This window comes from Diadema setosum, chromosome 4, assembly GCF_964275005.1.
Source record: "Diadema setosum chromosome 4, eeDiaSeto1, whole genome shotgun sequence".
Lineage (NCBI taxonomy): Eukaryota > Metazoa > Echinodermata > Echinoidea > Diadematoida > Diadematidae > Diadema > Diadema setosum.
Genome location: NC_092688.1, coordinates 16,053,540 through 16,081,243, shown reverse-complemented (window position 1 = coordinate 16,081,243; position 27,704 = coordinate 16,053,540). Strand labels below are relative to the sequence as shown.

General features: G+C 38.4%; 1 protein-coding gene across 1 annotated transcript in view; it reads left to right on the top strand.

The window, feature by feature from the left end:
• LOC140227650 (uncharacterized) overlaps nt 1–27,704 on the top strand; it is a 65,426-nt gene that overhangs the window by 13,231 nt on the left and 24,491 nt on the right. Inside the window, exons 3-4 of the mRNA XM_072308068.1 lie at nt 17,553–18,440; nt 19,361–19,441. Coding sequence (XP_072164169.1) covers nt 17,553–18,440; nt 19,361–19,441 — 969 coding nt within the window. The remainder of the gene's footprint in view (nt 1–17,552; nt 18,441–19,360; nt 19,442–27,704) is intronic.

The following is a 27,704-nucleotide window of genomic DNA, read 5'->3' as shown; positions in this document are numbered from 1 at the left end:
CTGCTTGAGTGGATATCTGGGGCAAGGCCCCATACTTCAACCCTTTCAGATCTTCCATCGAGGTAGGCCTCTGATTTGGACATCAGTTTGTTTGCCGGTGGTAATGACAGTCTAGGTAAAAGAGGGCAAGGACTCCTGCATTTCTACTTGCTGGACGGTAAGTCTTAGTTGCCCTGGGCAAGCATAGAGGATAGTCTGTAGCACCCCTTAATAGGCAATGTTACATATTTTTATGTAGGAAGGAGACCAGGAATTTAGAATCCTGAGGAAGCTTTGAACAAAAATATACAAATTTTGAAAGGTATACAGATAATAACTGTGTGTTTGGGTTTTTTTTTTTTTTTTTTTTTTCACCAAAACTGATCATACATTACAACCAAGTTCATACCAATTTTATGAATTCAGTATGCGTATGTTGTTGCAGTGTTGATAAAGCCTTTAGCAAGTATTCTTTGTTCGGCACAGCTGATGGGAGTGCTACCAACTAGTGGAATACTTATAAATATCGTTACTCTCAGGTGTACTGTTTGAGATACAGTGCAATTACAAGTGTACACCTCATGTTCAAATTGGCTGTAATGAACAGAGTAGAGTCAGATAAACAGATTAGTTGAGGTTTCATTTGAATGGGACATATACAGACAAGAAAAAAATTTGGAATTTTATCTATCCATTTACGCATTCATTTTATATTGGGAAATTTAGATGTTTCCACAAACATTCAGTGGCAAACACACACACAAACTGGACAAGATGAGAATGTCCACAAGTCACATGTCTCCTATTGACCCAAAGATAAGTATTTATTTTACTAAATTTCTCTATAATGACAAAAAAAAATAATAAAGATGTGAGATAATGACATCATCCCTTCTGCTCATCTGTGTGGATGGTTGTAACCAGAAGAAGTTTGAAACTGTAGAATGTAATAACCGTCTTATTCATGTGTGATTATGATAATATTTCGGCCAACCATTTCATCTGATTTTATTCCATTTTCCATTAGATCAAGTCAACTTGAATGTGGTGTGTAATCACACTTTTAAGCAACAGGATTCTCATAAAAAACAGAATAAAACAAAACAAAACAAACCCATTGTACCTGATTACCTAAGCCACCACATTTGCCACTAACCGAATTGGCGAAGTGTTGGGGTATTGCTTACAGTATACAGATAAAATTGCCAGACCCTACTAATTGCCCATACTGGCAGATGTGAAAGTCATTATCATGATGCTGTATGTGTTGATACATCCTTGTGGGAATATGATATAAAGTTCCAAATGCCATGAAATTATATCCTGATACAAAATTGATGTAGAAGGCATAAAAATGTAAAAATCATATGTTATTGAGGTATGTATTTTTTAATATAAGGGATCTGTGTTCCGATATCCCAACGATATTTGATACTCTGCCCCATTTCTCTTTCTCGATAAAGATGGTTTACGATTTGTCCCACCTACCCAAAGTCACATGTTGGTCTGACAGGGTACTGTAGTATTGTCTTCAATAACCATCGTGCTTTTATTGAATTGTCTTATTATGGCTAGCAGGCAAATACTGACTTGTGACTGTTTGTTCACATAGATGACATTTGTGTTGTCTTGATGCAATTTACAATCAATGCTAGTGAAGGTCTGCCATGTTTAGATGGAGGGAGTTTATTCAGCTCATATTTCAAGTCAAGTCTGAATTGCACGTGACAAATTAGAAGGTCACCGAATACAGACTCTTGGACAATGACGAACGAAATATCGCGCTGTAGGAACCATGTTTTTTCTGTTATAATGTTAACAACACTCCCCCCCCCCAAAAAAAAAAAAAAAAAGTAAAAAGAGTAGCTGACAATCTTTAGTGACAACATTGAGGTAAGAATTGCACACGAAAGATACTGTGTAATTAATCATACTGACAGTGTATATCTAGCTTTCTTTTTTTTTTTTAATACAAAAGAGTATCACAGCTGTGGAAAAATACAGGTTGACATGTGGATGCACTTTTATAGGTAATGTGAACATGGTGTGCATGATTGAATGTAAAAAAACGTACTTCTACAGGTTCCTGACCAACTAGTACTGCAAAGAGATCAAAATCTAAATGACGAGCAAGGGAAATGAATGCTTTTATTATGGTGTGAGTGTAGAAGTGGGTCTGCGTAGTTTGAGTTGCATGTTTACAGTGCAGAGTGCATGGATAGGTCACTTGTGGGTGCGGAAACTGGAACAATCAGAGAAAAACTGAGGGGAGGTCAGTAAATGTTTTCAGCTCTGACTTTATTGTGACATCAGCGTGCCGTGCTTTGGAGGACTGTTTTGCATCAGGATAACAATGGACCCAGGTAGACAGACTTTATCTCTCTGACCTTTTTGGTTTGAAAATCCTGTTGCTGTGGTGCTGTACAGGTGGTACAACGGGACTGTTTCAGCAGGCTGTACCATAATACAAGTTTGCAAGGTCAAATCCTTGTAGGGGTCCTTACAGGATGTGGCCACATTTGGTTTTTTTAAAGCTGACAGGTGAGAAAAACTCAAATTACCACAACATTCATTTGTATTTTTAATTCTGTTTGATTTCATTTTATAACAGTGTATAAAAAAAAAACTAACAATGTCATGACCGGTTGAATCAGACTACACGTGTACAACACATTCAATGTGTTTGTCTGCAAAGAGAAATAGACGGGATCCTCCCTCTCTTCAAGTATTTCAAGGGGTATTCCAGGAAAGGTTTTGGCATATATAGATGCTGTAAACTTATAATTTGTATTTGTGGCTCAGATTTGAGACGTGCTGCTATTTGTGATGTAGGCCTGTAGTTAGGGATTGCAATGAGGGTAACTACATTTGCACTTGATGACAAAATTCAAAGGGATAGTTTAAGCAAAGTTTTATTAGTTTATTTTATGTGTGTGCACATGTATGTACTGAAATATCACCTAAACTTAATGTGATATCTTGCAAGTGATTATTTGTGTTTATTTGTTTATTATTATTCTTCTTTTTTTTTTAAAAGAGAGATGACTACGTGTAAATGTAATGCAGCAATACATGAATGAAAATGGCCGAAGTTATAGGCCTAACTTTTTTGCACAAAAAAAAAAAAAGAAAGAAGAAAACATTCTGACCATACTCTCTTTCATATTACTATATAGGATGCCATATGTTTAGGGAGCCTAAGCTTTCATGAATCAGGATTTTGTGACAATTTTGCAAGTTGTTGAATTCAGGATTGTGGAGTAGAGTATTAAATGACTGGCAAAGTGTTGGGAGTCCATGTCAGATAACTGTCAGGGGATTAGTGGGAGATATTTTCCATGTGTAGTTAATTTTGCGAATAGTACAACCGACTCACAAATTTGTAAAAGAAAAGCCCCACAAAATATATGGTGTATGCACTGCCAAGCATCAGGTCTACCTCATTCAAATGGAATTTATGATATTCCCTGCATTAAATGGATATTTGAGTTAAAAATTCATGTTGATTCTGATAGAAGATTAGAAATTTAGATCCCTGGGACAGGGTAATGCACATGCAATGTATTTTGGTATTGCACACTGTATAAAAACTTATTTTGCATTTTCCATGGTCTATTTATTGACTGTGTCATACGGTCACTCTACTTGCCTATTGCAGTGTCCGTTACAGTCCAGATATCATGGGGTGGTGGTTTTATTGACCCGCCCTTGGACCTGGTGTTTACATTGCCAATGATCTCTTATCTGTGCCAGGACAAGCCTACCCACAAGACTTTATGCCTTTAGAATTAGTCTCCCCTTATTGTAAATAAAGAAGGACTGAAATGGTAACTTACGTTTCTTTTTACATAATGACTTGAAAAGATTATAGTACAATGTATAATGTAAAAGCTGATACTTTCGCGAATTTCGCGAATCACTGTTGGGTCACAAATTTAACCGCAATCGAAAATACTGGTATCGTGAATGGACAGGCACTATGCACTTACGATAGCCTCAATTTCAACTTGCGAAAACAACATCTTGCAAAATTGTCTGTTACCTCCTCATTCTCAAAAATATCTGCATGCAAAAATAACCGCCTTTAAATACAGTAATTGTTCAAATAATGCATAGGTGTATTTCAATCATTCTCTGTCCCACACAAATATTCTAGTCCTGTATAAAAAGGTGGTAATAAATTGGAAAGTAGCTTATGAGTGTGCAAGGAGTTTCTTGTCAACAAGAAGAAGCCAACTTTGCTGTGTGATCTGGAGAACAATGCACAGTGCCAGACCCAGAATTTCCAGAGAAATGCTATTGAAACTTACCAAGAGCTGCTGGCATAATGCCACCACCTGTGGAAGGAAACAGTGCTGAAGCTCACTCAAAGGTACTATTTCCATTGAGAGCAGTGATTTAAAAAAGGTTTGAGATATCACATTTGATGCATATAAAGGTCTGTTGTATCACAAAACATCCAATAAAGGCTAAGTTTTTCTCTGTAAACCAGAACTGTAGATGGTTTAGTTTTTGTTATAACTATTGTTCACATTTTGTGTATTTAACAATTTACTTTTAACATTAAGTATTCTGATTCACATTTTTACATCCTTTTGTTTCTAGATCCGTAACTCACATTTTAGGACTATTTTGAAGCACTAATGCTGGGTTTTTGTTTCATATTCTACAAATGGTAAATGATGCCTTCAATCCTGGTGTCACGCAATGCTGCAGTATTTTGCCACACAAGGTGTGTTCATTCCTTTTGGGAAATATATCGCACTGTCAAAAACAATAGCAAAAACAAAAACAATAAAAACTCAAAGAAAACATGTTGCTAAATACAGTAACTCAGTGTTTGACCTAGAGCTGCGTTCACACTGCAATGAACATGTGTGACGTTGGAACAGTTGAGACAGATATTAAGATTTTATGCAACAGTGGAATACATATGTGTGATTCAATGATCTGCAGCAGAACCTGCACATTTTGTTGGGGGGAGGGGGGGGGGGGGAATGGGAGAGTGAGTCACATGACAAATGTAATTTTAATTTTTTTCTGCAGTGAGCATTCTCATTGCAAATCTTCATACACAATAGCAAATTTCCTGTAGAGATGGGAAAATAGCACATAGGTGTGCAACTCTTGTTGTTATAGTTTTTCTTTTTTTCTTCTTAGCAAGTGTTTTGGCTGGCTTCTGTTAATGCTGCATAGCAACAGTTACCAAAATGTCCTTTTTTTCCCGTCTGTGTGTAATTTTTCTAGCAATGCTTTAGGGTGGTTTTTGGCACAGTTGTAAAGATAGCAACTCTCACTGAAAGGTCATAATTTTTCTCCGGCAAATGTGAAAGACCCTGTAGAAGTACATGTACATATAGTTATTGTTGTTACATCACAACGTTGGTATTCATGCACTCGTATTATTACACTGATTTCATGTCACCATTGACCCAAGCATTGTTGATAGGAAGCAGTCTTAATATCTCCAAGAATTTTGGACTAACCATCAGTTTGTTCCATTGTCTGTGGAAGTTGGTGTGTCTCACAGCAAGATGGGAGTTAGCTTTTCATAATATAGAGTAGTATGAACAAAAAAGTCAACATGGTGATTATGACATGGTGTGCAGGTGAAAGATTACAGAAATTACATAGGTTTGCAGACAGAAATATTAAAACTGCCTCTCATTTTCCACGAAAAACTTGCAAACTCACCATGATTGAAAGTTGATGTTAATCTTCACCATGTCTGTGGTACTGTGTAGATTTTGGTAGTCTAGACTACACCCACAAGCTCAGAGCCAAAAAGGGCAGAAATAATTCTGAAAATACGCTGGGAAGATTTGTGCATTTTGCGGATGACTCCTGTAAGCTCTCGGAGAGGAGTCGGCTAAAGTGGCCCAATTACGGGGGAGCGAGAAACCTGGCTGGATGGTGTTGATGAAGTGTTGGGCGACACGCCGCACAAATGTTTAGCTGAGGGTGATCCTCTCTGTCAGTGGGTGCCGTCCATGCCACTGATAGCCGCTTTCCTGTTTGGGTGGTGCGGATGTTGGCGGCATTTTGGCAGCAGCGGGGTGCGTTGAACCCCATCGCGGGGCCGAGTGAGCTTTCATTCATGGAGCGTAAAGATTCGAGCCATGTTCTCACCTCAGAAGCTGCTCAGATGTCTCTGACAAAAGGACAGATAGCACCATGGAGAATGAGAAGAATTTTATGGAAAATCAATTTGACTGGGCTTTGTACAATATTACATGATCCATGTCTGAGATATGGCGTCGTCTCTTGATGTATGTGCAAGATTTGTGCTACTTACAATTTAATTCGTCACCATCCACTTCCATCATGTCATAAAATAGAAATCTACCATTGTCAAGTTAGTTTGTTCTTACATGTAAAACAACAATTCACAAATTCTATCTCTAATATCTTTTCACACCGTCAAAAAGAAATATTTACGTCAAAGTTCATGCAAAACAGTAAAAAATTCTGTTTGTGGTCAAAATGATATTACAGACCTGGTTTTTGGTTGAGATGGTGCTTTCAACAGGAAATAGTTGGAAATGAAGAAGCAGTCATTGACATTGGATCTGTATAATGGTGGTTATGTGATCTTTAAGGATTCAGCTATTCCACATAATCCCATTAATATCCCATTTCCTGTCTTCGGCCATCTTGTCATTTTCTCGAATATTGGTTCAAGTGCATCATATTGTTCTGAGTACAGCAAAATTTTCAATAAATACATTTTCCTAAGATATGTATATACAGACAAAATAACATGAAAACATGGATTTTTTTTTATGAGTTAGAAGTTAAGATATCAGTATCTGTCTTTCGTCATGATATGGAAACATTGATGAATATAATGTTTTCCTTCTTTACAATGTTATTTTGATACCAAGCTTGATAAAAGTGAATGAATTTGATTCACAAAAAGAAATCGATGTTGAATGATTTCTGCGCCCACTGAATCTTTCTTGCTCGTAGTTTTGTTTGCTTAAATCTAAAACTTGATTTTTATGAGAGAAAAATGCTGTAGTCTCATTGTAATAGTAAGATTGCATATTTTTATGAGAGAAAAATGCTGTAGTCTCATTGTAATAGTAAGATTGCATATTTTTATGAGAGAAAAATGCTGTAGTCTCATTGTAATAGTAAGATTGCGTTGAATGTCATAAAAAGCATTGGTTGAGTCACAAAGGGAGGAGTGTGACACGGGCCCAGTGATGAAACATGCGGTGCGGTGTTTGTGGATCAGGACACTTCCTGCAACAGCCGTACTCCCCAATATACCAGGGATGTACAATACCATCGTCCCGTCGCGACCAAATTAAGTTTGAAGGGGCAACGTGAACAGTTAGTTGTATGTAGGGATTCTCATGTGGTCTTTTGGATTGATGGTTGATTAGCTGTCAACTGTTTTTTTTTTCTTTTAAATGATTGCAATTATTATGCCACCTACATGTATGTTGGTCTTGATGTACACACTTTTATGGCACTTTATACCCCCCCCCCCCCTTTCTTTTTGGAGATTTGTAGAAAGTGTGCAAAATCTCCCTGGTAAATGGCAGTCTACAAGGAAGAATGATAAAATACTTTGGCAAAGCAAAATTTTTCCCCAGAATTGAAATGTGGTGTCACAAGTGGAATACTCCTCAGCAGGGAAAAACTGTCATTTCAGTGGCAAAAAAGAAGAAGAAGAAAAGTCGCATGTGGTAATCTAATACCCCTTTCATAAACTCAATAATGCGGATAATATCCGCAACATTTGGTCGTAAAATCGGAGCGGGGATAGAATAATGCGCATTATTTCGACCCTTCTATTATCCGCATAATAGCAGCGTCGGGACCAGATTTTGAGTTTATGAACGCAAACCCAAATAATGCGGATAATTGCCGGGATGCGGTCAAACGTCACCTGTCTTTCCCGCAGGAGGGACGTGTGCAGTCACCATGACGATTATCCGCCTTTTTCAGGACGGGCGCTCGTAAAAATAATGCGGATTATTTTCAGAGTTTGTGAACGCATTTTTTATTGAATTGTCCGCATTATTCTTATGCGGATAATAGGAGGATGAGTTTATGAAAGGGGTATTAGCTTTCTAATCGTGAATCCAGTAGTGTGAAATCTTGTAAAGTATTTGACATGCCATGCTCCCTTGTGTATTCACTCCAGATGCAGCACACTTTGTATAGACAGGAAACTCATTTGTACATTTGCATGCGATGCACCTCAAAAAAATGTTGAGATTTGAAGGCACTGTAGTAATTTGGTTTATGATGATACTGATAACTAATATAATCTTATTTACCAAGGGTAGCCATTTCATTAACAAGAGATTTATTTTCCCTGTGAATTTAAAAATATGTTTATACAGTTCTGATCCAGTTGACTTGTTTATATCAGCAGCAGTTGTTGATGAAGGCTTGTACAGGCTATTAGCCATCATTTGGGGGTCAGTAGGATGTTTGTAATAAGATAATCTAGTTTTGGCTCTTGTGCTGCTTCAAGAAGATCAGGAAAATTGACCTTCTCATAAAGTATGAAGGGCTACTTTATTCCACCATCAGTTGAAGTGAGCCTCCTGTCAAGAATGCCTACAAATAGTCCATGGGCCAAGACCCCAAAAATGGGTTATTGGTACCACCTGAGGTGGCAAAACCTTTTTGGTGTCATTTTGTTTGTCGGGCATAGATATGCTTATCAAGCTATGATAGCATTTCCAAATGAGTAGCTTAGTCATAATAAATGAATGTTTAACCAATTTGGTCTCGTTTTTATATCCCTATACTTCTGAATCGAAACTAACCGCTATACAAAGAAGAGCACAGTCTTCTGTATGTCCACAGGTGTTCTGTTGTAAACGCGGTGCACTTATTCTTTATTCAAGGCAGCGAAGGGAATATCCAAGAGGTTATGATGTCCACAGCTGTCACGCGGTGCGTTTAGTCTTTATCTAGAACAATGTACCGTTATCATATCTAAAATTCCTAATAAAAGGATTATCTATACTGTTTTTATACTACCCTCTCAATAAGTACATCAGTTTTAAACAAAAATCACTCTGTTCATTTACAATATTATTTATTATAATGTATTGTAGTGTACTGGTACATTATTTTTGCATTATCTTTCATTGTTGGATGGAAATAAAGCGACAATGGCGTGGTATTAGCGTTTTCACAGTAGTGTTTTCACCGGAAAATGATAAATAATTGAAAAATACGGTAAAATTCACGAGGAATTGTTTATTTTTTGTTCTTGCTGTTTTTAGATAAAGGGATATACACTGTATCATAAGCTTTGGATATTCCCTTCGCCGTCTTGAATAAGAACTAAGCGCTATGGACATCATAACCTTTGGATATTCCCTTCGCTGCCTTGAATAAAGACTAAGCACACCGCGTTTACAACAGAACACCTGTGGACATACAGAAGACAGTATTCTTCTTTATATAGCGGTTAGTCTAGATTCAGAAGTATAGGGATACAACGAGACCAAATTGGTTAAAAATTCATTTATTATGACTAAGCTACTCATTTTGAAATGCTATCATAGCTTGATAAGCATATCTATGGCCGACAAACAAAATGACACCAAAAAGGTTTTGCCACCTCAGGTGGTACCAATATCTGGCCTGGCCCATGGACTGAAAGCACTGCAAGTTTCTTTGATAGAAATAGGGTTAGCATAATGTAACGACCTATTTTGTGAAGATGTTATGTAAGGAATGACTACTGATTTGTCACATTGAAATTGGGTGGACATTTTCAGCATGGCAGCGTTCACACGTGATCACCAGTCATTGACAGTCTTTGTTATCACTTTACAATCTGTGATCTCAGACAATTGAAACTGCAGTCATCAATTTCAAAACAATGCTTGCCATGTTTTGATAATAGTCTGCAGTTGGAGATCTGATCGAAACTAGTATAGAAATATTCCCACGTACATGATCGTGGTGTTCCTTTTTAGGATGACATTTAGTTCCTATTGTTTGGAATCGATACAAGCAAAGTCATCCAGGTTTGAGTGTAACTATGAAAACAAGACAAAAGAAAGCTCCAGCCTGAATTTGGATGTAAACCGTGGCAGGCCTACGTGTACAGACTGTATGTCAGTTGTGATGTTTATAAAGGGAAATGAGTATTAGCATCCCTCTTAACCGTTTTAGAAGGAGATATTTGACTTAATCTTGTAGATTAACACAATGGATAGTTGTCTTTCATAGGGTGGGTATGTTTAATAGCAGATCATTTCACACCTTAGTATCAGTTATGCGATATGTAAGCCAGCCATGCACGCACATGCTCTGTGTGGTATATTGATATCTAAGAACAGAATCTTTATGTGAAAATGTCTTTTTTAGTGATGGGTTATATTGTGGTATTTTATATCTGGCAAGGAGGGCAATTCTTGTGAAAACAGACCATTTATTTTAAACATGCACAATTGTTTTAGATTCATTTTTAATTAGTTGCTTTTAAACATACACCTAACGTGTATTTGATTCATTGGAAAGAACAAAAAACAAATCTAATCTGAATATCATTTGCCATTCCTGGTCCAATTGATCATATGTGACCCGCTACAACAAAAGGATCCGAAAGTCGGGGGAGGACAATTTTCTGAAAATGACATGATATTATTCCCGTACTCTTCTACTTTAATTTCATGTATAGCACAACTCATATAAGTACTCGGTTGCGGAGATATCGATGATTTTATCAGCGCATGTCAAGTGGTTGAGGAAATCAGAGTTTCGAGAAAAACGCCTTCAAAGTTGTCCTTCCGACGCTATCATGGTCATGGGGAGGCGAGACAGTTTTCACCGCTTGACAATAGAAGGCACGCTCCTAGCGACCTCCGCCATGTTCAGTCAAGCTTAGCGCCAGCGGTCTACGCATGACCAATTGGTAATCAGGATGCCACGCACTGACCAATAAGATCACTCCCTCGTTGCTAGGGGCGGAGTCTAGTTGCGGCGCTAAATCGAAATCTTCGGACACGTTTCTCTTACATTGGAAGTCGGAAAGTCATGGCCCAGAAAAAAAAAGCTAATTTCTTGCCTTTCCCTTGATCATTTAGCTTCGAAATTTCGGCAGATGATGGACAAAACATTAGACTATAAAATTATGCCAAAAACAGAAATCCGATTGTTTTGACCAATTTTGATGTTGTGACTTCAAACTCGATTTTCTCGGTTCGACCGTCAGCGACTTTAGGATCCTTTTGTTGTAGCGGGTCACATATTTTCCTTTCCCCAGTCATACAATTTATAGCACAACAATTAATTAAGTCAGCCTTGCAGCACAAATTGTAGATGTGAGGTTGCCAATACCTATTGTTAGAGTGTGATACTGATCCTTTAGCAGAATGACATCATAGTCACATGACCTGGAAGGCCCGCCCACTTTTTGGCGCTCATAGAAAGCTAATATCTCACCCATATATTCACACAGCAATGACTTTGCTTATATTATCCATTATTTTTGTCTCATACAATGTATATAGTCACCATAGCATTAGCTAATTACATCTGCTTGATCTCTTGAGGAGAGTACATTTCTTTCCCCATTAATGTAAAAGGCATCTTTAGATTTTTTTTTTCAATTTTATGTTGATGAATATAATTTTTTGATGTTTCTTAATTCAAACCCTCCAGTAGTATTAACATGATGGATGACTGCATTTCCATGCCATAAAAAGTTGCTATGGCAGCTCTCACTGCAATGGCAAGTGTTGTGATAATGCCAAATGTTTTGCTTCATGATGGCTCTTGCTACAAGATGTTACCATTCTAGCAAAGAATTGCTGTCATAACGTCTTCTATGAAATGAGACCCAGATGCTATATACACATTTCCTAAAATGCTCTTTACTCTCCTTTATGGTACATTACTGTGGTCATAAGAGGAAAAAAAAATAGGAGACAGGGTAGTATTTGTCTGATATTTTTCTAATTCAACTCTGTCTTGATCTATTGAAAGTGCTTGCCTTGATCTATTGAAAGTGCTTGCCTTGAGAAGAGATTGGGGCTTTGGTATGAAGTAGGGGAGAAAATCACCGTGAAACATTCTCCAAGCCTAACATATTATTGTCAGCTGAGAACCAGAAGGGCATTATCACAATTTTTGAGGGTACTGAGTGTTTGGGTATTAGGCCTACATTGTAGAGCTCAATCTCCTCTACATTATGGTATCAATTTTTTAAATTGTTTCATTTTCTGTAAAATTTTAAAAATCAAAATCACAATTGTGCTATTATACCCAAAATTTGGAACAATGCTTTTACTATAAATCTACCCACTTGTGATTAAATAAACTTTTCATTTCATGAAAACTGATTGTTTTGTTTTTATCTATGCTCAAATCTTAGAGCGCGATAGCACCCTTCTGGTTCTCAACCAACATTATGTCATCTTTGAATTGAATATAAATAAAGAGTCAGAGAGCAGAATACATTGTACTGCTTGCTTCTACATGCAGTAAAGTGCTCAAAAGGGTCGTGGAAACTGAAAGTACAGTGTGATGTGATGAAGGATTCGTATCGTGGACATTGGGAATAGTCACAATCATACACGTATCATGGAAGGAACATAGCAACAGGAAAATAAGTGACTCGTCTAGCACTGTGTGGAGTTGACAGAAGTATGTAGCTAAAAACAAAAAAGAGTGTTATTGCATTCTGTCTGTAAATGGTTGAGATTTATGAGCACCAAGATGTGCATTGTCACTCTCAATTTGGAGCACAGTAGACTTCCTTTTAGACTTTAGCGTACACAGCGGACTTTATTCTCTTCTGCAGGATGTACAGTGTGTAAGCATTGTCAGAGTGACAATTTTGTCCCTGCTTTTCTGTTTGACTGATGTCTTACACAGCAGAAATTGTACATGTGATAAATTGACTCTAGAGTACTAGAGTGATGATGTCACAGTCATTTGTTATAGCTTGGGTCAGAACCAGAGGGTGCGTGCGTAAAACACTTGGGACAGGTGAGGTTGTTTACAACCAGTTTCTATGGTGATAAATGGTTATGACATCACACTTTAGGTACTCTATTGACTGCACCATTAGACAGCTTGGATCTAGATGACTAATTCTTAAAGTCACGATGCCATTAATTTCCCTTCTGTAGAGAACATTACTGATGTATCACTGTAACATGAAATTTTAGTACAATGAACCACCAGAATGAATCAATTTTTTTCATTATGTGCTTTGGAATAGGGAAAGTGCTAGATACAATAGTACTTTAGTAATGTCTCTGTTTTTTTTTTTTTTTTTTTTTTGTCTTGTCCATATAGTTACAGTGAGTGAGAGACAGCCAATTAGCTTGGCAAGATTTGATATCCCTCTCCTTTTTTTCATGACCTCATCTGTTTCCATAGTTACTCTGTTTATTTTTTTATTTATTTTGTTGTTTTTTATTTTTCTTTCTTTTTTTTCAGTTTTTTAACCTGCATGATTTCATGTATACACAATGCAAATGTGCTTTGTATGGCAGAGGAATTATATATCTTATTAAGGGTTGTGAGATATTTCAAAGGTGCTGTTCATTTATGAGAATGTGTTTGATATGTAATGAGTGACTGAATTAGAATGGAAGATGGATCAATACGAATGATTGATGAAATGACAGATGGATATGAATGAACTGCTAGAGTTTGCGTTGCTTCACATGGAGTGTGTTCATTCCTAAATGAAGGAATGGACCGTTTCTGTAACATATTAAGATTCATTGACATTTCTTTTTCCTACAGCCTAGTAACGAGCCATCTTATTCACCTGCTTCCTCCATGTGAGTTACTGTATTAGGCAGGAATTCACTTAGCATTCATCAGTTGTTGCTAGGTAGGGCAAGCCTCCATCACATTCTGTAGTTAAGGCAGTCTTTTGTAAACAAAGCATGAGTAGAATTTTAATGTATTACAAAAATTGTCTATATCAGATTAATCATTTTCAGTCGATAGCAATACAGAACACATAACAAATTGTAACCTGCAAAAATAGTGAGGCACATTTTAGTCATTTAGTGTTAGTGAAAATCCGATGAGAAATGACAAAGTTTACTCTAATGAAGGCCTCTGACCGTTTTAATCAATGCTGATATCGTTAAGGCAACACATGGGTACAACTTCCTTTCAATGTATGCTCCCCTGCTTCCACATCACGCTCAGGTTCACTCGGCTGGCTGTATATCAATTCACAGCAAGCTGTCAGGGCTAAAGATAGTAATTCCTGTTGGCTTTCCACAGTCAGTTTTCGTCTTCATCGACATTGATGCGCACCTTTTTTTTTCTTTTTGATAAGTCACGGTGAGATTGTATGTATCTGTAGGCCAATTAGACTCTCACTGTGCCCCAGTGCCTCTTTCGTTATAGGAAGCCAACAGATTGGGGGGGGGGGGGGAAAGTGGCAGCTTTGGCCCCTCATGAATGTGAGGGATGGGAGTGTTTGGAGCTATCTGTGGATTCACACCCAGCCTTGCATCATTATCATTGCAGGTCTAGAAATATATACCTGGCTTTTGCAGCTTTCATTAGTGGAAGGAAAAAAAAAAAAAAACTGGGCAAAGTCGAACTGGCTGTTGCCCTATAGCTAAATATAATATATTTCTATATCATTCTGTTACACTTTGCTGTGTCGATCAGGGCTTCTGTAGAGGGGAATCCTTAGTTTGCAAATGTTGCACTATCTGAAGAGAGTGCTCTTTTCACTACTATCAGTAAGTACGATCACATCAAAAAATGAAGTAAAGTTGAGAGCAGAGATTGTGAAGCAGTTAGCAATCATTTGAAAGTCTGATACTCAGAAGTTAATGCAACTTCATATCCCTTGTGCCATTCTAATTGTAGATGCCTTAGACATTGAACTGCAACATCCCCAGAACTGCATGTTTTTATTTCTTTATTGGAGATAAAGATACAGGATACTTATTATACAGATCCGTATCATTTTTCCCCCTCCATATTACTCAAGAATATCTGGGCAAAACAAAAGCAGGTTTGGTATTAATTCATTTGCATATGTTGGATTTAATTGTTTTTCAAAACATGTATGCTGCACATATCACAACACCACACAGATGTTGAAGGCAAACTGCTGTAAATGTAATATCCTAAACCTTGACTGTAGAAAAGAAATTTATTACAAGTTTTCAAATAATCAGTTTTCTGTAATCTCACACTAGATTGTACAAATTGTAAAGTTCATAGAACTAATTAGAAAAAAAATGATATAGTCTTGTTGGATGTAGGTAAAGTAATCATATCAGATTGACAAAACCATTTGACCAAACGTATATATGATAGAGTATGCACTTTGTCATCTACGCTATGTAAGTTTGATGAAACTTTCCAGCTGTATCATGATTAAGTTTCCAGATGTAAACAACCTGGTAAATTAGGGATAGTAGTTTTAGGCTGTCTCTTATAGGCAGAGAAGCCCCACCCTTCCCCTTTAATAGTACTCTTGTGTGATGCATCAAAAAGCCAGGGAATCCATGTGAAAATTAATCACTACCCTTGTGTTTAGTTGTTGTTGTTTTATTCATGATAAGCAACGAACTTGTTAATATTCAAAGATGAACTGCAACAGGATGTAGGCCCATTACAAAGGACGCCCACGTTAGGACCGAATCCCAGTGACTGTGCAAGCTCCAAAATTTGAGACTGCCTGTCTCATTTCCCTATCGGTGTACATAGGGACCCTCAAATCCGTGATAAAAATCCCCTCCCCCCTCCCCACTTCCCTTCCTCCTCCACCTGACAGCTAGATATCAACCCATTCAGCTCTGCCGACCCGCCTGGTGCAGCAGCATCTGCTCGGAGCTTCCCTCCTGGACTAACTCATGTGGCTTTTTAATAGCATAGCGTGAAGATCACTTCAGTACCAGGAATATATCACGTAGTACACAGTGGAAGAGAAGGAATTTCCACTTTCATTGTGCTTGCAACAGTTTTTTGTCTGGAGATGCTGTGAATCTGCTCTGCTTTTTCTCTGTAGAGCTTTTTGTCTTTGCGTGTTATCAAGAATGTATTTCTCTGAGATGTACACACACTTTGTGGTAAGATCCGAATTTGATGATTGTTAGGTAGTGGTGGATGTGGTGGCAATGTCGATGGCATCTGTGAATGAGAATGATCAGGGGGGTGTTTCATCAACGTTTGTCGGCGCTGACAACTTGAATCACCATAGTAACAGTCAGTGACCAGAGCATCTCAGCCAATCAAAACCAAGGATTTTGCTGAAATTGGTCAGTGCCGACAGTTGTCGGCGCTGACAAGCGTTGATGAAACACCTCCCAGGTTGTCACCTCCAGTATGGGTACAAAACATCATTATGATTTGAGTTTTGTTGTACAGTTCGACCTCGATTATTCGGCCTCCTTTTATCCGGAAATCTCTATTATCCGGACGCAATCACGCAGTGAAGGACTTTTTTTTTCATCCAAAAGTTGAGAAAAAAGAGTGACTTTCATGGATCTATTTCACTAATTTCATAAGATGTGCATGATAGGTTTCTTAATATCTAATGAGGTAAAACGTGTATGATTTTCGCATGAAGATATACTTTATTTTTGTGAAGAAGGGACTACAATTTTGCGCAGGCTAGCATAGATTACACCACAGTTGCGGGGTACGCTACCTGCCTAGCTGCCCAGTGCACTGGGACGGCAGCTTGGACGGCAGCTATATACATTAACATTGTGTCTCCCATATCCGGCCAATTTGCTTATCCGGATGAGCGCCGGTCCCGACATGGCCGGATAATCGAGGTCGAACTGTATTTCAATGCACACTTCCTGAATGTTCATGAAGTCATCACCCATTTCTGTGCCATTTTGTATGTACCTGCTTATCTTGTCATGTCCTTACGAAGGAAAATAGAATGCCTCCCTCATTTTTTGAAATTGTTTCTGCCCATTGGGATGGATGTATTAAACACAATGATATCGCACAGATTGCTCTTGGAACCTTCCTGATTTGGTGTGTGAATGCTTGCATTCCTTTCATTACTCTTTTGTTGTGTGGATACATGTGTATGTACACATTCAGTGTATCACTCCAGTTTGGGGTTCTGCAGTATGTTTCTTTTGGAACATGCAAGCATATCACATTGGTGTATGAGTTTTTATTTTATGTTTTTCTTTTTTTCTTTTTTTTTTTTGCTCAGTTATGTGCAATTACTGGAGTATTGAGAGGGGATTGAATTCCACTGTCCCTGTGCACATGTTGTAGATGTAGTCCTGTGTGCATGTTTTTTAACGTGCAATTATGAAAAGTTAATTGCTGTGAATACAATGGATGCCATGCATTGCACGTAGTATTAATCTTACTTTCCCCCATAATACACACACACGCTATGAAAAGAAACTCATGCATACTCACACAGACAGACAGAGAGACAGACACACACAATGTATCCATCTTTGTTCTGAGGGTTGTTCTTCTGGACCTTAAAATGCTTAGCTTTCATTCTTTTTTTCACCTAGAATTCAGTGATCTGCCACAACCATGCCCCCATAAGATCGCACATACACGCTTCACCCATTGCACCAAAATGTCTGTCTGTGTCTCTTTTGCAGGATGAATTTGTGACGAAGATCCGAGACACCCGTCTGTTGGATGATTACCCGGATGGTGAGGAACTCCCCGGCGACAGCGACCCCACCCCTGCCTTTAACCCCTGGCCACTAGACGACGATAGCCCCTCCCCAGCCATGGCTGACCCCTTGAGCGGAGAGATTGTGGTGACGGACCTCCAGACAAGTCAGAGCAAACCAGAGAAAGAAGATGCAGTTGCCAAGGAAACAAAAGATGCAAAGCCTGATGCTCAGGATGATGTCGATGCAACATTGTCTGTTGAAGATGACGACGATGATGATGGTGACGAGGATGCAGTTGATTTGTCAGAGGACTTTGCGAAGGGAGACAGTGCTGTTGGAGGACCAGCTGTAGATGAGAAATCATCATCAGCCCCTGGAGATCACCATGGCAACGCTGCTGATAAGGAGGAGGGTGATGGAGATGACTGGGAAATGATACCAAGAGTGGATGATGATGTGGATTTGAAAAAGCCTGTTTCCGATCTATCAGCAGCAAAAGAAGATGCCACAGCTGTTGATGATGAGGATGATGATGATGAGGAAGAAAAGGAGGAGGAGGAGGAAGGGGAAAAAGAGGATACAAATGCGGCATTGAAGAAAGAGGAGGATGAAGTTATGAAGGAAGGTAGCAAAACTGAGGATGAAGCTCCCCAAGAAGAAGAGAAGCAGGACCTGAAGGAGAAGCAGAATGTTGAGAACAAATCAGACACAGATGCAGATATGGTGGACATTGATGTAGATTCAAGGACAGAGAAATCTGACAAAAAGACAGATTCAGATCTTGATCCAAAGCCAGAGGATGCAAGCGATAGCAATAAATCAGCTGCCTTAACAGAAACGGACGGAATGCCTTCAAAGCCAGTCGAGGTAGCCATTATCAATTTCTTCCTCTCTGTAGCATTGTTATGATGGTGTACGATTTGTTATGTACCAAATGATTTCAATGTTATGGGGTCTTAAATAAAAAGTGGGAAAGTGATGCTGTGCTCACAAGTTTATGCACTTAAATGTCATAGTTGAAATGCTTGAAGATGTAGTTTCTGCACAGTGCTGCAAGAAGTCGTTTTGCATTCACAATCTTTGCTGCACCTTTGAATGTTCACTGTTACTAATGTGCAGGTGGCATCATAATGGTTGTTTTTGCTCATGATTATAGTGTATGCCAGACCAAGAACTAATCCTGCAGCCAAAATCCAAATGAATGCAGTACTCACCCTCACAATGAAACAATATACTTGGATATCAGTGCATACATAGTCCAAGTGACAACAAAGTCATATTGGGAGATTGAAATATGTCCTAAGTACTCACTTTTTTAAGGTGTGACATACAGATTATGTGAGCATTATGTTTAAAATCAACAGTTCAAAATTTGTTGTTGTTGTTGTTGTTTATAGATTTTAGTACTTATTCAGAGCAGGCTAGTGTCTATGATTACTCAGAACATTAGATGTAGCTATGAGATCGTGTTGTGCAGCGATTCCCACATCATATATTGAGCAGTAGGATTAACTCTTTATGCCACTTCATATTAGAGTATTACAAACTCTTCCTATACTCACAATGTTAAAGGTATAATGAAGTCATATTAATGTCTGATTCTTCTGTTCTCGTGTTAGAAAATTTCTCTTCGATGTAGATGTCATGTATTCCATATATTTTTCTCTGCAACAGACATATTTCTCAGAGAGTTTTCATGTATTTAACACTCAACCGTGCTCTCATTCTGTCTCTGTGAGTGTATTAACCTTGCTTCTGTCCATCTGTCTGTCTGTGCCACCAAACAGAAATCTCAAGCGCCTTCAAAAGTGGCCACCAGCCCGGGGAAGAAGCATGTCCCTGACTTTGAGACGTTTCTGGCAGAAATGGTAAGTAGATCGATGGGATGGCAATTCACATTCTGTGCACGTTTAACTTTTGTGGTTTGTCTCTGCTGTACTTTGAGAGCCTTTACAGTACAGTCCAATCGGGATAATTTGGTCCTCTCTCAGCCAGACTTCTCTATTATCCAGACGCCTTCAAGCAGTGAAGACAATAAAAGAAAAGAAAAGAAAAGAAAAGAAGAGTGATTTCAAATGCAATTAAAACTCCAACAAAACTCATGATATGAATTTTACAATAAACAGTAAAATGTTTTAATTTCATGCTTATGATATTAAGTAGGCTAGCATACAATTGTAAGTTAACTTACAGTACTGTTGCAGTGTACACTGTCTACTTAGCTACCATTTTGTCAGTAGCCTGCTTGTACTCTTGTACAGTGTGTACATACAGATCTGAACATTGTTTCTCCCACATCTGGCCAAAGCACTTTATCTCGATGGCTGCCAGTCACGACATGGCTGGATGATAGAGGTTGGAATGAAGTGCGGCTTGACGACCTCATTTATAATAGTGAGGCAGGCTAGAAGAGCACACAATATTGCTTCAAGTGATGTCTGTAGTTTTGTCTAGAGTGAACATGGCACCTGTACGTCACATTGCTTGCGTACTGGTCAGAGCAGTGGATCCATTTCAAGCTATTTCATAGGCTTAAAAACTCACTGTACAAGACTAACTATTAAACCCCGATAGTAGAAATTCCCCACATTAAAAGCAAAGAATAATCCCATTGATATGATGTGATTTAATTGAAAAGAAAACATTTGAAGTTTTATCAGGGTATCAAACATAGATGTCATTACTACCTCTTTGTTACTACCTCTTTATTTAAATTCACCTGTATTACTTTGAAAGTAAGTGAATGTTTTGAAACTCAACCATTTTCTTTCTTTTTGATTAAAAAATGTGTTTTAAATCAGTTTTACCAGTATATGTGTAGAAATAATGTATAATATCTTCAGTATGCTTGAATACACTTAATCTTTTAATCTTTTTCTTTTATTTTTTTTTCTATAAAATCATTTGGTTACTAGCTCCTTTGTATTTATGATATATTTCATATCAGTGGAAATATTAGAGTCCAGAAAAATCTAATGGTACCACGATCAGCAAATAAAGTTTGCCAGATTAATCATCTGGTTTTCTTGTTAGTCGGCCACTGTATACTGGATAATGTTTCCCAGTGGTTTTGGGATCACAGTAGGGAAATTATATCTTGTATACGATGACAGGGACACATTGGTGTCTAAATTATTGAGAAAGAAGAACCAAATTTTGATTTTACATAGAATGGAAGAGGGAAGGAAAGTTGCATTCTCCTTTCATATGCTCTGCTCATATTAAAGGAGCGAGGGCCTCGTTTTATCAAAAGATAAAATCGATTTTAAATTTCCTTACTGCACAGGCTTCCATAGACTTACAGTTGAAATCAACTATATAATCAGTTTTAACTCTTCATAAAACAGGGCCCAGATACCAAAACAATGTCTTGTACAGCACAGCACGTATGATTCAAGGGCTTTCCTTAGAATGTGAATATCTAGGAATGAATCTAGCATTGTTGTTGGCCAGTGTAAATCGAGAGCAAGTAAAGCCCTGCCACCTTAAAGGGGGTGGCTAGTAACTGATCAGTGGGAATCAGTGGGAATGCTGGGGGATGATTGTTCCAATGCTTGTGGGATTCATTTAAGAGTACATTATATATCTATTGTTGTGTGAAAATTATTTGCTTCAGAATGGTCTTATATTCAAGTAATGTGCAGTTTAATGCCCCGTCACTGTACAGGCATGCTAACCTGGAAACATTAAACTGCACATTACTTGAATATGAGACCATTCTGAAGCAAATAATTTTCACTCAACAATAGATATAAAATGTACTCTTAAATGAATCCCACAAGGATTGGAACAATCATCCTCCAGCATTCCGTTGATTCCCACTGATCAGTTACTAGCCACCCCCTTTAAACCCATTCTGTACCATGGACTTTGGACAGTGTGTACAATGCTATGGGTTTTTGTGCCAATCAGCACGTAAAACACACAAAGGGTTAATGCACATGTGTAAAGGCTCTTTTCTTCACTGCTGATTATAGGCAGAGTGGCTGGAACCAACAGCTTAGGTAATACACCAAACGTAACACACAGGAGGAAGACTTCTAATGCCACAAGAATACTCTATACGCCAATATTTTCGCGTACAGATATTTTCGCGAATGCACGGTATCAGTGGCATTTTCGCGTGTTGTTAAATTTGTGATTGATACTAGTAGTAGTAGGGTCTACTGCCAAGCCCGAGAAACATGTTCAAAGACTTGCCAATGTACTCGTAACGTTTTTTCCATTTGCATTGTGACTTCCCAAACATGACAATAGAAAAGACACAGTAGAAGATTTATGAAATGAAACAATAATTACGGGAACTTGCAGTGAGACACTCACACACGGCATTCACAAGTACCTACCAAATGTTGCAACAAATAGATGTAGACTACAAAGTTTCAGAGCTGCGCTAGCGCTAGCGAAAGTTTTACATGCATCCCTAACTGTTAGGCCTCACCCAACCACGTCGAGCCGGTGTTCGTTCGCGTAGGGTAACGTAGCACGGAGATTGCACATTTTGATGCATGTTTATCATCGTACTGCACTTCCAGAATCGGTCGCACCATATGCACTCGATTTTGTCATCAATTTGTACATAAGGTATGACGGGGTAATATTTTCACGTGTCTTGAATTTCGCGATCAGCCCAAAGCTCGCGAAATTCGCGAAAATAACAGCGTATACAGTAGATAGAATAGAAGTAGATGACCAGTTGAAAGTTAAAGCTGCTTCATGTAGGATTTCAGAAGAAGATGTTCTTGTGACCACATATTGTGCAATACCAATAAGGAGCAGTGCCTCTACACCTTGCTTGTGTATTTGAAAGCTTTTGAATAAGATGTTGAGGTGTTTTTTAAAACCTTCCTCATAAACCTCAAGTATTGCTTGTATGGCTCTTAATACATTCAGGATTTCAAACTTGTCATATATTCGCCTAGTTGTCTCTTGCAGAATTTAAAATTAAAAGTCTCAATATTGAAGACTAGGCAATGGGGGGGGGGTACATAGACTGAGTGGTTAGTCTAGCCTAACAACACACTGACCACATACATGTAGTGTATACAATATGTGGTTTAAAATGTGTCAGGAAACCCTTTTCTCATCACTTGCTTGTGGTTATCACTGTCATGCCATGACAGAGTAGGCCTATTGTCACTTCATAAAGGATTGGTCTTCTCATTGCTCTCATATCCTGGTTAGGTATAAAATTATTCCATGATGACTGTATTTTTTGCATTGTTTCTTTAGGGTAAAAGGTAAACTGCTTTGATTTTGTTTTTCATTGCGAAAATCAAAGCCAATCTTCCCATTTTGGTATGTCAAAATGTTCATTTAACTCGTGTTAGGTTTCAGAAATATGCCAAGAAGATACCTTCTTGGGTAGGCCTATTCCTTAATGCATATATCACAACATATGGATACAGTAGGATGCTTTCATTGTGTTTCTAGGTTTTCAATATATGGGATACACTGTAGTGGAAAAGTTAATTTTGTGTGCTTTCTTTTGAGTAGGTCATTTTTATTGTCCCCGCCGAACGAGTTCGAGCAGGGGACTATGAAACGGGCTCCGTACGTGTGTGTGTCCGTCCGTCCGTCCGTGCGTCCGTCCGTGCGTCCGTGTGTCCGTGTGTGCGTCCGTGTGTGATCAAAATCTTCAATTTGCTACTTCTCTGTCATTTATGAGCCAATTTTGATTCTGTTTGCTTTATATGATAGCACTACATGGGAGCTTTGAAACTTCTACACAGAATTTCAGTCGTGACCTTTGACCTTGACCTTTGACCTATATTGTACATTTTGCTACAAAATGCTACTCCTTCGCCATTTCTAACCCGATTTCGATTCCGTTTGCTTTATATGATGGCACTAGGTGAGGGCTTCAAAACTTCTACACAGAATTTTGACCTTTGACTTCTTTGACCTTTGACCTTGATTTTTGACCTATATTGTACATTTTGCTACAAAATGCTACTCCTTCGCCATTTCTAACCCGATTTCGATTCCGTTTGCTTTATGTGATGGCACTAGGTGAGGGCTTCAAAACTTCTACACAGAATTTTGACCTTTGCCTTCTTTGACCTTTGACCTTGATTTTTGACCTATATTGTACATTTTGCTACAATATGCTACTCCTTTGCCATTTCTAACCCGATTTCGATTCCGTTTGCTTTATGTGGTGGCACTAGGTGAGGGCTTCAAACCTTCTACATAGAATTTTGACCTTTGACCTTTGACCTTGATTTTTGACCTATATTGTACATTTTGCTGCAAAATGCTACTCCTTCGCCATTTCTAACCCGATTTCGATTCCGTTTGCTTTATGTGATGGCACTAGGTGAGGGCTTCAAAACGTTACACAGAATTTTGACCTTTGCCTTCTTTGACCTTTGACCTTGATTTTTGACCTACATTTTGCTACAAAATGCTACTCCTTCGCCATTTCTAACCCGATTTCGATTCCGTTTGCTTTATGTGATGGCACTAGGTGAGGGCTTCAAAACTTCTACACAGAATTTTGACCTTTGCCTTCTTTGACCTTCGACCTTGATTTTTGACCTGTATTGTACATTGGCTACAAAATGCTACTCCTTCGCCATTTCTAACCTGATTTCGATTCCGTTTGCTTTATGTGATGGCACTAGGTGAGGGCTTCAAAACGTTACACAGAATTTTGACCTTTGCCTTCTTTGACCTTTGACCTTGATTTTTGACCTGTATTGTACATTGGCTATAAAATGCTACTCCTTTGCCATTTCTAACCCGATTTCGATTCCGTTTACTTTATGTGATGGCACTAGGTGAGGGCTTCAAAACTTTTACACAGAATTTTGACCTTTGACTTCTTTGACCTTTGACCTTGATTTTTTACCTATATTGCACATTTTGCTACAAAATGCTACTTCCGGCGGGGACATATATTACGCACCGCGTAATTTCTACTTTTCCTTGTTTGAATTCTGTCAGGGATATAGTGTTGAAAAGAAGATAATGGCATATACTTCACAGATCCCTGTAGCAATAACTAGTGATAGGTGGTACATTTTTTATGGAAACCTGGAGGATGTGAGCTGAGGTTAAGACAACATCTGTAATTCTCAGTATTTTTTCACTACAGGTTACCCAAATACATGAGAAAATTTCCTCTATCACGTAATAAAGGAAATATGGAGCATAAATGCAAAATATTTTCAGGGAAACATTGCTATTAAATGACACGTTGCCTTGTCACTCTGACTGTCTCCTGTTCCGCCTGGCTACAGCAAGGCAACCCTCCCGCTGTACGCGGCTTTCTCGACTGGAGACAAATTAAATGTGACAGCTTGAATAGACTTTTGGGATGTACTTATTAGCCATCGCCATGGAAAATGTTGGATTCTTGTGATGAGAATTTGAGATGGCAGATTGCTTCGCAGAACAGCTTCGTCAAGATGTCTCCTTCGGGGTGGGGGGGGGGGGTTGAGAAGTGAATAGAGTTCTATAAATGTGCCCTGAAAAATGAGTATTAAAAAAAAAAAGAAGTAGAAAAGCTGGATAAAAGCCATTGAAGGTAACAGAATGATGAGGTAGAAAATGAAGGGATGAGATAAGTTTAGATTGCATTGGATCAAACTCTAAGCCCGTTCAACGCCAAATTCTGAAATCCCCATAGATTTAATACACAGGCCGCCAGGTTCCCATAGAGAGTGGGTTAAAATTCATACACGTAGAGTGATGTTACTGTGGATAAAATGTGTTATGAAATATTTATTATCACAATGTCGCAGTAAACAAATGCCAGTGAAATATGCAGTGCTCTTTTTTGTTTATTAAAGAGACTAGGTTATGCTTTATGTAGCATCTCTGTCAAACTTTCCTCTACATTTGCTGTGGATACATGATTCTTTCATTGCAAAATAAGAAACCGTCGGTCTTACGCTAAAAGGGCCTTAAACCACTTCCACTGTTATGCCAAAAGGCCCTTAACACTATAGACTTTGTACACTGTTAGTGCCCTTTTGGCGTAACAGGGGAAGTTCTTTAAGGCCCTTTTGGCATAAGGCCGACGAAATTTTCTTGCTGTTACGTAGAAACGTAGAAGGGCATGCTGTATACATAGTTATTCTCTGAAGAAAATTTTATTGGTATTTTATGTGACCCCAATAGATTGGCTGTAGGGATATGCTATGAGGGAGGGACGAAGCAATGAAGGCTTAACCAAGGCTATATGAGGAAGATATTTATAGAATTTGTTAGTGGTGGTTTATGCGGTGCGCTTTATTAGACCAGCAACAGTTCGCGAAAGGGCGACGATGATGGCGATGTACAAGATCCAGTCAGGTGCTTGTAGTACACAGATTCTGTATAATGTGAAGAGTGCATTGTATCTTCATCATGATCTGTGGGTGTGTGATGGTGCTCCCACAGGAAATATAGAATAAGAAAACATAAATTGTCCACAGAAGGCTTTGTATGAAAGATGTATTATGTAAATATGTATACATGTATTTTTAAGAGTATGCAAAATAAAGATGTGTTCAGATAGGCAGAAAAGAAATTAATGAAAATATGAAAATTTGCAGAGAGGAAAGGACCAGTTATGGATTATGCTTGTCACTATTTCCAATAGATAACACTTACAAGTTGAGGGAAAACTTAAGTGTGCTGGGGTGGGGCAGGGGGTGACATGGCTGTGGGGAGAATTTGGCACGTACATGTACAAGATGAAAAAATGTTCAGCACAATATGTGCGGTTCGGCACAATATGTGCTGTGCAGCTATATGTAGTTCTGTTGGCTGCATGTATGGGGGGGGGGGGTAGGGTTGGATATATCTGAGGGTTCTGTTCCTTGTCGCCAGTCATAGAACGTGGTACTCACAATCACAAGGCATTCATTAACGGGGAGGATCCATGGCATCCACACAACGGTTCAGTTCTATTTTTAACCGAGATCAGCAGGGATTAGAGTGGGGATTATTCGACATGATTCATATTTTTTTACCCCCTTTCTTGACTTATTGTGAGGTGTGAGCTACCTTGACGTGTATGTGTCTGCTGTTCTTGCAGTAGATGATGAGCGTACCAGTCGGTGAATGCTCACTCAATAAAGTTATGTGAGTGACATGCATGAGTTCAATTGAATGGAAGTAATTTTGACAGAACTATGTTTCATGGCAGGAAGTAAATTACACAGCCCTTTTGAAGGTTGATTTACCTTCAAGGAAATGTCATTTTTGATCAAGGGAAGAAATTGTTTGAATTTTTATTGTCAGTCACAATTGTTTGTTTCTTCTGTTTAGTATAGATATCTATGACATCATCCAGATTCCTTGCTTTCCAGTTTAATAGATATGATCATGCTTTCCTTTACAGAACTCAAACAATCAAATAAACAAAGCACACCTACCAGAACTAATATCATGTGAACCTGCTGCCTGATAAATGGCATTTTTGTGAAAATGAGCTTTGTACATGTACATGTAGGTGCACTTCAGTTTGTATGAGAGCAGGCAGTCAAATTTAAATAGATAAACATGGAATATTTAGCAGCTAGTGTGGAAATGATCATGACCTTCGCGCACTGCTAGACTACAGTTTTGTATCATAAAAATATGGTAAACACACAAATATTTTGGGGAGATATTGAAATATGACAGGAAAAAAAAAGTCTCATCCGCATAATTGCGGTGATTCTGGACAGTGGGTGGAATCTAAACCACTACACTGACATTCTTTGGAAAGAATGCTGAGTTTCATTTGTCAGGCAGGGTGTTTGTAAAAGTTGATTAAAAAGTTGATAAACTGGCTATTTTGTGTATTGTATTTCCCTTCTATTTTGTATGCTGTATTATGCAGGATATAATATTGAATTAACGCTTACTGTGTGTCTAATTTTCTAACCTGAAGTTTGATATGAAATCCAGCACAAATTGTGTCTGTCCAACTTTTCTAATTAGCACAGAAAAAGACAATGTGGCACAAAGTTTTCCCTTTGTGACTGTAACCAGAGTAGCTTCCTTTGTTGTCCAGCCAAAATAGCTTTGACTGTAAAACCTACAATTCTCGCTATCGCCAATGACGTAAAAAGTACCCGGATGTGGCTTTTTCGTCAAGATTTAGTGCACTTGGTAGCAAGGGCACTTCCGGCGCGGAGCATAATTTGCACAACG